Genomic DNA, 13,152 nt, shown 5'->3' with positions numbered 1-13,152 from the left:
TATTGCCTAATGTCAGTAAAGACCAGCCAAAAAAGTCAAAATATCTAAAAATTCCTACACAAGTAAAAATATGACTAAAATATATTACCCACTTTATATGGTCTGGAATTTCATATTATTGTCAGATTTTAATAGTCCTATTTTAGTTGGCTTTTTTCTGACTATTGCTTTCTCACTCAGAAACCTGTGTTTTCAACATCAAGTAGCCCTGAAATCTCTCTTATTTATTAAAAAACAGTCTGCCAGAAAGCCACATTTTAGTAATTTTCAATCCTCTATCTCAGAAACAGATTTAGAAGCTTTTAAAAGCAGTCAGCTGAGTCAGAATCTACTGGAATTAAACATCATTTGCAAAGTTGCTATGTAAAGCTCACCCTCAGTCAATTAGATCATGCTGGTTCTGATATCCTCCAGTAACAAAGCACTGCTTTGGATTGTTATGACTATTTCCTGCCTTTAAAATTCCAAAATATTCCTAGCATATGAGTTAATTATCTGTTGCTAATGTAAATGAACTACAATAACAATCCTAAAAGAAAACATATTTACAACACTCAAGATGACTACTATTCAATTACTTCACACAATATTCAGCTTGCCTATGTTATGCATTAGTTTTCCTTCTGCATGTCACACATGCCAAGTCACTACCTTTCTTTTTTTCACATTACGTTGTAGGCTTATAAAGAAGTAAATCCCACAGGCAAGAAAGGCAAGCAGGCAAATCTGACATCCCCTGAAGTTTAGGAATCTCTGGAGCAAGTTGAAGAAACCTACGGCACTGAACTTGGTAAGATGAATCCATTTGGACTGGCTGTTTGAAGAACCATTTCACAACAAAGCTCAATCAAGAACACGAGTACTATGAAGTCAACTTTCTGAGCTCTCTTGCATGATTTTGCTTACTTCAAATCATTTTCATTAGCACTGGAGATCAAAATTTTTTCCTTCAGAATAACAAAAAACCCCACAAACAACGCCTCCCCAAAAGACCCCCACAAACAAAAAAAAGCAAGCACGAACACACACAAACAAAACCCACCAGAAAGTTAAGAGCATGAATGCTTAGAGATGGCCCACATTTTCCTTAGTAGGACACTGAACAAAAATATTCTGAAAAGGACTTCATGCAAGAAAAAGCACAGCTGATTCAGCCTAGACCACAGCGATAACATAAATCCCATCTTTCAGCTTAACTCATTGTAAAAACTGCCAATCCTTTTTAGTCATCAGCCACACACTGATGGCAAGAAATGTAAAGAATTGAAAAGAGAGATACCTACTAATGCATGTGCTATTACTAAGGGGAAGGAAATGTCCATCCTATATACAATATACACACCTATGTAACATTTACAGACCACAGTGCTGTTGGAAACAGAAAGAGGCAGCAACCTAAGTCCTCAAGGACAGGATAAGATAGCAACTCCCCTGTGAGGAAAGGCTGCAAGGTGGGGGTTGTTCAGCCTGGAGAAATGAAGGCTCCTGGCAGACCTTACTGTGGCTTTCAGTAGTTGAAGGGGGTCTAAAAGATAGATGGGGATAAACAGTTTAGCAGGGCCTGTTGCAATAGGACAAGGGGTAATGGTTTAAAACTAAAAGGGCACATTCAGACTAGATAGAACAAAGAAGTGTTTTGCAATGAGATGGTGAAACACTGAAACAGGCTGACTGAAGAAGCCATAGCTGCCCCACCCCTGCAAACATTCGAGGTCAGGTGGCATAGGGCTCTGAGCAACCTGATCTGGATGAAGATGTCCCTGCTTATGGCAGGGGAGCTGGACCAGATGGCCTTTTAAGTCTCTTCCAACCCAAACTATTATCTTGTGACTGCAAAAGTCCTTTCTCAGTCTGTTTATTCAGTGCCAGATTACTCTAATTTTGGATCACACCATTCATTTACATTAGTATATGGGCTTTTTTTTTTCCTGAGGTCAACAAATCCAAATGAGGGGAAATAGGATGAAAAAAAAAAGGATAATGCCTGTATATGATACCACCACCCTAAAAAATGTATACTTAAAAACCTAGAAGAAAAAAGGTGGCAGAAGAAGGAAGCGACAAAATGTAGACAGGATAAAGCACTCATGAGGGATGGTGGAAACCCACAGAATTCATAAATAAAAAGAGCTCTGCATGGAAAAACTTTGAAAGAAAATTCCTTAGGACAGCTGCTATCTCATATGTTTGTGAAACATATTGGTGTAAAAAACACCTAGAACTAACTGTGAATTTTACAGAAGTTTGACAAGGTTTTAAGTCTCAAACCAATGAAATTCAATCCAGCATAATTCAGTAAGATTCTCTGGTTTCCAGTCATCCTTTCTAAAAATCATTTACATAGATGCAAAACCTTGCTTCTGTTAGATGTTCCAATTTCTATATTTTACACTATATTTACAGACCATATACAATCTTGAGATCTATAATTTAATGTTTACATGGATCTTACACAAGATGGAGTTGCTGTGACCTAGTATTTGCTGATAACATTGTCAGGAATGTTATGGGAATAACTACAGCAAATTATGTTTGTCTATTTCAAAGGATATTCTCAAAATATTTATATACAGGTGCTCTCCTACTACCTGCCAGTGTTCTTTAACATTTCTGAATTCTAGTATTATATGATAGTAATTCCTAAAAGGTTTTATGAAACTTTAGTAATTAAGGTCAAAGCTCATAATCAAGAATGCACCCATGTGATTACTTACTTTTTTTTTAAACATTTCATAGCATAAGGAAAACCAGAGGGGATTTTTAAAACCTGAAACATCTGGAGAAACAAACGTAACTAGTCTTACCTTTGGGCTGCTGTTTTTACTACGGCTGTCTGTGAGTGTGCGTGGTGAAAACGTCTGCCATGTACCACAGTTACAGGACCAGATATATTCTGAGCATTTTCACTGCAAACATACAGAAAAATGATTAAGAAAATACTCTGGTGTGTTTGTACAGTCATAGGTAAAACATGTGGTGTCCTAATTTTACAAGACCAGCCTCAGAACATGAAGTATTGAAGTATTTCTGAACCAATAATACACATTGTTAGGACCCTTTTACAGGCATAAAAACATTCAGCTTTATAATAAAATAGACATATAAGAACATACACAATTTTTTTCCTGGAAGAAAAACTAAAGATATTTTTACTCAACCCTGTACTGCAAAAAAAATCCGACTTTTTTAATGACTTGTAACCACTTATAAATAATTTTACACTTTTATCTCTCACTTTGTTAAGGCATAATATTAACTTCTTCAATATAACTTAAGGGGCAAAATGTGAACAGACTGAATTCAGGAATATCCCTCATAAAAAAACAAGTGAACACAGCAAATTTAGGGATGCAAGATGATTTGTAATGGAAAAGCATCAACACATATCAAAAAGAAAAGAGGAAGGATTCTCAGGTAGTGATATCTCAACAGGACTCTTATTCACCAATGTATCTTAGCATTTCTTGGGTTTCTTAATTTGTTATCTTCCAACTTTTATCTCATTATTATGTAAAACCAGTAATTATGGAGAGAAGATTTCATACTGTTACCCTCTCTAGTAAGAGCTCACATTAAGATACAGTAGATCAATAATACAGTGCTCCTTCAGACATCATTAAACCCTAAGAATTATCCTGCATGCTGCTGTGACAGGACACACAATACTACGCCTGAAATGTTCAAAAATCACACATCTTTTAACAGACAGCATGGTGATGACACTAACTGTTTCAAATTACAAAAATACAATGCTTAAATTGTGCCTTTCAAATTGCTTGGAAATTTTAATTGCACTAGAGAAAATGATGTGAAAAAACATTCCTACTAATAATATTTCTCAGAAATATTATCTTGCTTTTTGTCCTGTTATGAACAATGAAAGGAAACCCAAAGTACCACAATTCAAAAAAAAGCTGACAACCAATTCCTAATCCTGCCTTTACATTCCTCCAAAAGAAGAAAATAAGTAAACTGTTAGTTTGCTTTTGTATTTTCAATTTAGTGTTACAAACCCTTCTGGCAGCCTCACATAAGATTACGAGCTTTCAGAGCACTTCCGACTGCCCCTAACATAACCATGAACATAACAGAACAAGACTTATGAAACCCAAAGGGTTAAATTCTCGTTTCTAGAATATGAAATTTAAGAACATCATAAAGCACCTGAGTTAGTAGTTCAACATCCTGAAAATTAATAGCATCTATTCAAACACCAATCTTCTGAAAGTAAACACACCCATCTCACATGCTTCTATGTCAAGGCTATGCAACTCCAGCTGGTCAGTCATCACCAGATCAATCTACAGTCAACTTTCTGTCTAATCTGCCACCTCAGAAATAAAAAGCTAACAGCTACTTGCCCTAAATACTTTAGAAAGTCTAAAATATGCTTTGGCTTCCCACTTCATGCCTTTGAAAAACATAACAAAAAAAAACCCCAGCAAAGTGCAGGAATGCCTTCTCAAATGCTTAAGACCTGAGGACTTCAAACAAGCAAGCAAGCCTATGTATCTCCTGTTTTACCATTGTGTTTGTTGGACCTGACCTTTGCCAAGCTATCATGATTGTGAAACTCTGTCTTGTGTCCTCATGGCAAAAGAAAACTGTTAAACAGCACTTCTGCTTTCTGCCTCACTTCCATAGTGAAAACTCTAGTATGTGCTGAAATAGAGTATGGCAGACTGCTCAGGGATCGGATTTGAGTCAAAGCAGACTGTTCTAGATGGCACACTTAAATAGTTCATATGGTGTCAGACATGTTTCCAACTAGGACAGCTGTAAAACACAATCTGCTCTACAATCTTGTTCTCTGAATGGAACATACCCAACACAGACAGAAACCAGAATATACAATCATGAAGTCCTAGCAAGTTGCAAAACAGGCATATCAGAACTAAAATCTGAGTTTGCAAGTTTCAGCACAATTTCTTGAAAATTAGTATAACACACTAAAAGCAGAGTGATGTAATGGTCAGAAAGTTCCTTGAAAGAACAAATGTTCTAAAAAGAACTTAAGAGTATTTTAACAACAAATGTTTCACTAAGGTTAGCTCAGAAACCACAGAATGATTTGAAGCCTAGGCTCTGATGAAAACAAGGTTTTACTATCACATGTTATCAGCTGATCCTAGGAAATTCTTAACACCACATATTCAAGAGACAAAACAAAAAAGGTCTTGCACTGGGGAAATGGATAGATCTCAAAGTAAAGCAAGAACAACATTTTAAAAACACACAACTACAGACTAGATTAATTCTGCTGTTCATCAAGTAACGTTTTTAACAAAACATTATCGAAGAAAATCTAAAAGGGCCTTAATACAAATTATTGAAAGCTAGCAAAGATAAAGCTATTTGAAGACCTCATGATTAAAAAAATACAACTAGAAGTAATTAGGTTAAGAGTTTGATACTGGATTTGCTTAACCAGATAAAAGATCACGACCTTTTGCTTGGTTTAAATTTCTCTGACAAGTACAGCAAATATTTCTTCTCACTGTCCTTGCATATCTGTTGTTCTTATTCTCCAAATTTTAGGGATTATTCTACCAGAATAATCATTTGAGTCAAGCCCCAAAACTGATCTGAAATTTTTAGTCTCTATTCTGCAGATAAGATGGAAAAAAAGACTCCAACGTTGTGATAAAAATCACCATGAAGAGATGAAGAATATCAAGTATCTCATCTTCTTGTATTTAATCTAGCATCTTAACTGTATCATCAACTTGCAGAATCTTCTCTAGCTGAAGAGGCTAAATATTGAATGAGTAACTATTAAGCACCTTCTGTTCTGCATATCAAAGTGAACAAGGCAGCAATCATCACTAAAGTGACTAGATCCCAAACCTTTACTTATACACATGAAAAGGTACAACAATATTTAATGAAGTCATTAAATCAAGATAATCACTTGGAGCATAACCACAAAATGTAGTGACAAAAAAGTGAGAAGCAGTCACAGTGGCCTACACACATCCTTTATTCAGAACAAAGTTCTTCATTAATGACAGTTTATTAAGAAGAGGGTTGATGCTTCTATTTTTCATTTAAATTCAGTATGTAGCTCAGTACTAGACAAAAGGTGAGGGCCCATTTACATTCCACAGATTTACTTTTTTAGTTGAATTTTATACATCCTGCTAGGTCTTAGGTTTATATTGTATTATTTGTCAATAGAAGGCAGTTCCATTCTAAGTAAAAATATGTCTGAACTACACGCTTAGACCATCTAAAAAAACCTCAGTAACCATTTACCTTAAAACCTACATACCCTTCTGGAACTTAATAAAAACATACATGTTGTATGTTATACAACAATATAAACATACATGTACAGTCAGGTATGATTGCTTTAACAGAAAAAAATTACATAGTAAGGCTGGATTTCACTACAAATTCCACAGCAAGACAGAGGAAAATTCTAGCTACCAGAGAATTAGAGGAATCTTATTTTAAAAATGTGCTCAAAACAAAGAACAAGTATAATGTAGATGAACAGGCTTCTTCAATAGTAAACAGAGCAAAGGAGCCCTGACAGATTTGCAATTGTTACTTTTACCTTTACATCTATGTTCAAGAACAGAATCCTAAAGAATGGAAATGGCCAGGATGATTCTGTATGAACTGGTGAATTTGAAGATATGAAAGGCAGAAATCTGGATATTATCTTATAAATCTATTGTGTATACAAAAAAAATCTAAAGACAAAACATTATTTGCATAGACAAATCAAGGACAATGAAGTACCAGGCTAACTTGTGTAAATGTACAACCTATAACAAAAATAACCTCTAACAAAAAAAACTGTGTCATTAATAAAATTTCATTTTTAAAAACACTAAGTTCCTTGTAACAGTCCAGCAGTTTATCTTAAGACATCAGGCTTGAAGACAAGAACAGCAGGAAAGAACATACACAGAACTTCAAGGATTTATTTTTTCCAAGTGACTACAGTAAGATGTCTAAAGTAATAGTGTTTACAGCATATAAGAGCCATGTCTTGATTGCAGAGAGGGCCCATAGCTTGGGGCTATGTTGTGGGCATGGCTACATTGCTGTTCTGCACCTCTCAAGTCATCGCTGGGGGTTGTGGTATCAGGGGGACAAATAAGGACCATATCCCCAGAAGTGTGCCATTTTTGTCTCCCTCTCTCCATCAGGGCGCTGAGTTGCTGGGATCAGCCCTGCAGACCCCATCCTCTGCTGCTGCCCCTCACCACTTTCCCACTCCTCCGAGACGTGACCCCAGGGTGCGGCTCTGAAGAAGCGGCAGAGCTGTGCAGAACTGAGCCCAGCAGAGTGGTCCAGAGCAGCAGCAGGACTGAGCCTGAACCCAAGCCTGGTGCAGTGGAGCAGCGGTGCAGCACAACACAGATGATCTCACTTTCAGCGTTTTGTCTGTCACTGTTTTCCATGGTCTCAGGCTCAGGGATCGGGAGAGCCAGCTGTGGGGAGTGCCCACCATTTTGTCTTTCTCCCACTGGCCATACGGAACTAAGTCAAAGTGGCAAACATCTTTTGTGCATAAAGCACCTTCCTTTATTTTTGTGTGCTTTTGTTATTAATATTGCTGCTGTGACTGTGCATTTCTTACTCCACTGCTGTTTGCTTTCAGTAAATGGTTATCTGAACCCACAGTCTCTGCCTTTGTCCCTCTCTTACTGGAGTGGACAAGAAGGGAAGTGGCTTATTTGGAGTTTAGTTTCCAGATGGTGATAAACCACCACAAATGAAGACAAGGACATCCCTCATGCAGCTACATACAGATTGGCTATTTGACAACTGGCCCACCTATAGCTGAGCATCTTAAGAACTTTTCCCTCCTGCAAAGGTTACCAAACTGAGTGCACTTTAGCAATATGAAACGCTCCTTGAGAAAGTTGGGTGAATGCATCACTTTTTATTATATACTAAATAAAGAACTCAGAGACAGTATTAACAAGCAAGTACAACACTGAATGCTTAAAAACTGTTCCTATCAGCTCTAAATGCAAGTCTCAAGCTATCCTATGCAAGTACGGCTATTTGCTGAATCTTTTTTTAAAAAGTCTGTGAATCCAAATTATATCTTGCAGTAAGAAAAACAGAAAACACATCCTGAGTTAATCTTGGCAATTCATGGTCACAGAAAGAAGTGAATCTGGATGGGGATGTAAAAATAAATTTTCCTACCTGCTATCACTGTAGAGGGAACAATAACACACGCAGGCAACATGGATAAGGTACTAACAAATATGCCAGCAAATGCTCTAAATCCATTTTAACAGTCTTCTGGTACTTTACTAATGCAGTGTTAAACATCTTGTAAGAGGAAAATCCTAACAATCTAGGTATCCCTCTTTACTCAGAAGCACTGTACAGTACAGCTTCTTAAAATGCACATCACGCAATGTAAATGGACTAGAAGTTCTGTTTACTGTGTATTGATTTGTATCAATGATCAAAGCAAGGAAACACAGATGAAATGTATTACCTCAGTTTCTTGCTATTTCCCATCATGTTGAGGCCGATTGCGTTCCCTTTAAAAAGTTTGAAACCTCCAGCTTTGCCTCTCCTTGCGTACGCTTTTATGGCATCGCTGCTGGTACCAAGAGCTCCAGGTCGACAACGAATTGACTGTCACAACAGAATTCACACAGATTAAAGCAACTGTATGACTGTGTAGAGTTAGAAGGAGAAAATTAATGCAAAATAGTAATATAAATATTACTTTGGCTTCATTTTCAAACTGCTTTTATACCAAACTCCATGGAAAATATACACTGTCTATATCCATACTGATTTCTTATTAAACAAAGTACAATATATATTTTATACTTAGTACAATATTTATGATAATTCTAAGTCTAAACTTAGAATTAGTTATTCTGACTCATATTTATCAGAATACTATAGAGATAACAAAAATTTTAAGGGTAGGCAGATAAACAGCTTGAGGTATGTTTCTAAAACACAACAGGAATTTTCATTTCTTTTCACTGCACACATGTCTATGCAACACTGTTAAAGAACCTAAAAAGCTTTAAAGGTACATTTTCACCATGAGATAAACCAATTATTTACCTTTTTTTCTTCATTGGGACTGAAAGGCCCATCACTGTCATCTAAACTGAGCAGATTTGCCTCGCTAGACAGGTGTGAGAGAGAAATGCACATACATTATAATCCAACAGAACACCCACAAAACATTTTAATGCAAGAGGCTTTTTACCCCCTTCCCTCTACATTTAAATGCATCATATACACATTGTATAAATATGCATAAAACAACAGGAACACAAAATGAGCAACAGAGTGATCAGATGCATAATGTGAACCTTAACTTAGAGTGTACTTCAAATTATTTTGCAAAAAGTAAAACTAAAATTATTAATTCAAAATAGACAGTGCTACTGAACCTTCAATATGGTTACAGCAATATTACTGACACTATAAAAGATTCTATACTTGCCACATAAATCGAGTCTAAAACTTCATTAACCTATAAAACATGATCTTAGTTTGTTTATGCCTATCAGTGTTCAAGTGCGTAGTTTAAAACTGCAAACTTCATAGTGCTTTAGGAGAAGAATTTTATGTAACTACATTTTACCCCACAAAGTATGTCTTCCTAAAAAAGAACATATTCAGTTTGGTTCTACTGCTTAGTAAAATGTGTTTCTTTAGCAGTTTCAGTATCTGTAATCCCCAAGCATTAGAATGGGGAAGAAGACAAAAAAAAGAAAGCCACTCCATGATGCTCTAAAAACATTCTCTTCAGTAACAGGCAGTTATCCTCAGGTAATCTTAAGTATTTAAATTGGAACTCCAAGCACACATTTCATACTGACAGCAGCTAGATTAGTCTAACATACTCTAGCTTCCAGGAGTAGGAACTTGCAGACAACCCCTTCTCATCAATCCTGATAAGATTACTCCTATGTTGGCTACAACAAAACAATACAACTTTTAGCCAAGTTGTAATTGCATGGTTTGGAAAGTTTAAATCAAAATCATTCAGGCAGAAATTCCTTCAAATAAAAGCAGTTATGCCAAATGTTAAAAGGGAAGAGCTACACAAGAGAAACAAACATTTCTTAGCTGTGTCAGTTTGACATGCTGGCTTTCAATACATACTGTGACTTTAGCTATTCATATATAAATAAACTGATCACTCAATGCCCTATCCCTCAAGTTCCTGACAACTTTCTCCATGCACGATATTTCCCTTCATGCTACAATTTATTCTTCCATCTTATGCAATACAAATATCCCTAGAGCAAATAAAAATAAAATAAAAATGCTGGGTGAGATCTACAGACTCTGAAGCTTCAGGAGAGAAGATTGTGCACACAGTTAATTTTGACATGGGAAAAATGATGTAAATATGAACATACAGCCAGTGGCACTGTTGTATTTTCCTTTAATTTACAGAACACAACAATTCTAGATGCTCAGTGGCAAAACAGTCTACTAGATTTATCACTCATTTCAAACAAAGGCAAAAGAGTGCACTGGTACTTCTGTACAGACTATACATGGATATTAAAATTTTTACATCCTGCAACATTTTCTTAAATTCTCTTTCATAACAAATCATTCTCTCAAGGGAGGCTCATGGAGCCTTCTCAAACATTCATCAGTAGACACAGAGTTTAACAATTGCAGAAGTTTTCCCCATCCTAAAAAATAAACAAAACCCAGCAGCATAGACATGGGCAGCAACCTACAGTACCAGCTCTGGCATTTGCTTATGGTGCTGACCTAGTCAGATCATTTCACCTTTAAAAATGTTTTTGTTCTTTAGCTTCAGTTCATACAAAAATGACTGTTTTCAAAACACCTTTGTACCATGGTGATACTTTCAGGATTTCAACAGGCAAATATACTGCAAACATTTTAACAAAGGGCAGTAGAGGGGGGAGGTAAGAGAAGGTTAACACATTGCAAATGAGCAAAACACTGAGCCAAGGCTTACATCAAAATGAGCAAGAGTAACTCTTATCATGCAACACAACTATTGCAATATTAGCAAATTGGAAGTTTATATTGAACCAATACTTTTAGATCTTAAGGAATGCAAAGCATATGCATCAGAACCAGAAAGGCTGTTTTTTCAGAGAGCAGAATACATAGCAACCGAGCAATGTCTATTTGCTCATGTATCACGTGCTTCCTGTTGCCTGCTTCAATGATGCAATTTACACAGGCAGGAAAAAACCAAAATCAACCCAAACCAAACACCATACCACCCCCCTGGCATACCAGTCAGTAACATTTTTAACATCCCTGAAATGAAAACTCAGTTGTCTTGCTAGAACGATGTCTCCACCCTGTCACTTTTAACCGTGGGTTTCCTGGCTATTTTCAATTGGAACATAATTTCTAATTTTTCAATACATTCCTTAAAATTTTGTAACAAACTAATGTTAAGTCTTTACTAATATTAAGGGAAAAAACAGAGAAGTAATTTACCTAAACAGAGCTCTTAAGGGGAGTTCATAATTACACATTCAAATTTAGGCACTGAACAAGAAAACAAAAATTTCTGTTCACTTACCTCTAATCACGTGCCATTTGTTTCACGTTTTAGAACTTTAAGAACTATGCAATAGTTAGTTAGACAGCTGAGATTACTGGCTACATTTTCCATACTACCTACAACCAACCCAAATTTTAAACCTCTGTTGACCATTGAGGTTACACTCTAATAAGCCGCAAGCACATTTCTATCAACTACCAACTGATCCAGTCACATTTCAAACATAATTGGAATTTCTTTCTGAAAACTATTACATATAAAACCAGTAGGTTGATGTATTTGCCCTCACAGCACACTATGTACATTCCTTGTTTTAAATTACACAGTGGTAGGCAGCACACTAAAAAAGCCACAGTATCAGAGGCACAAGAGAAGTAGGAGCATTATTAACTCATTTACAGTGCCATTCCATTAAAAACAGCCTTATTTTTAGAAGTTTTCATCAATTTAAAGGCTACAGTGCCCTACTAACAGGCTCACAAAAGAAGTATAAAACATCTATATGACTATGGGAGGGTTTTTTTACAAAGTAATACAAATTTTGTAACCAGTGGAAAAATGTAAGTATATAACACAATGCAATGCTTTTCCATTTGTCAGTACATGGAAAAAAGACTTTTATTCACCTAAATTGAAGGGGCAAAAAATAAAGCTTTTTGAAAGAAAACTGTAGTTAAGTAAAGACACTGTAGTGCAAATAAATTAGACCCATTTATTTGTATTCCTTGTTTTTGATAAGGCTACTGTTACCTCAGAGGAAGGCAGAAGTCTAGACTATTAAGAAAATGGTATGAGAACCACAAGAAACTTGGGCCTATCCATTTACAAAACCACTGTGGAGCGTTCTGATATATTTCAAAAACATTTACACAGATATTACAAAGGAAGTAAATATAAATTATCCAAGACACTTCAAGAGAACCATCTGTAATATCAGAAAAGATCTTATGTTAATTTCATTAATCATTTGAATATATTACTTTGACCATGTTTGCTGAAGTCTGCCATCCTTTCATATCTTCCACTACACAAGATCATCCTAATTTCCACTATTTCTTCTGTGGTGGACTACACAGGTTTCAGTGTGCTCACCTGACCAACTGGTCTTTTTTTTCTACTGTTCTACATAAAGGTAGATCTCCTACGGGATCTCCAGTTACCTCACACCACTTGCTACCATCCTGAGTAGATCAAATCTTTTAGAACATCAAAAATGTTACTTTTACTCTTTCAAGCAGACTGAGTATTATCAGTAGGAATTTATGTAGGGATAAGATACTTGTTCATTACCATTCCTAATTTCTATAACTCTTGTTCGATGCTGAGTATCAACTCTAGCATCAGTTTAAATTGATACAGAGTTGGATGATCATTATTTTTCCAAACTATCTTCAGTTTACAAATATTCTTTAGTCTTTTTGTGTTCATTACTTGATATCTTAACCATTATGACTCACTTCACCTACTTCCCAAGTAAGCTAAATGACACCCTCCTTTTAAAATAATCTACCTATTCTAAAAATTGCTGTGGTAGGAGGTCATTAACCACATACTTTGTGCTCATCTCACTGAAAAAAAGATCATCCAAGCAGACATCCAGTGCTGACCAACATCATTAGCACAGGTCTCAA

At 36.0% G+C, this 13,152-nt stretch overlaps 1 protein-coding gene across 3 annotated transcripts in view; it reads right to left on the bottom strand.

Moving 5' to 3' along the window:
* Positions 1-13,152, bottom strand: part of SENP6 (SUMO specific peptidase 6) — a 73,524-nt gene that overhangs the window by 39,839 nt on the left and 20,533 nt on the right. For 2 of the 3 annotated variants that reach the window (XM_063389495.1, XM_063389497.1), the window contains exons 3-5: positions 9,064-9,127; positions 8,474-8,616; positions 2,805-2,906 (exon numbers count right to left, since the gene is read on the bottom strand). In XM_063389495.1, coding sequence (XP_063245565.1) covers positions 2,805-2,906; positions 8,474-8,616; positions 9,064-9,127 — 309 coding nt within the window. Of the gene's footprint in view, positions 1-2,804; positions 2,907-8,473; positions 8,619-9,063; positions 9,128-13,152 lie in introns of all 3 variants that reach the window. The other variant, XM_063389498.1, reaches the window with a different exon arrangement.

This window comes from Prinia subflava, chromosome 2 (genome assembly GCF_021018805.1).
Source record: "Prinia subflava isolate CZ2003 ecotype Zambia chromosome 2, Cam_Psub_1.2, whole genome shotgun sequence".
Lineage (NCBI taxonomy): Eukaryota > Metazoa > Chordata > Aves > Passeriformes > Cisticolidae > Prinia > Prinia subflava.
This window is presented reverse-complemented; position numbering and strand designations above follow the sequence as displayed.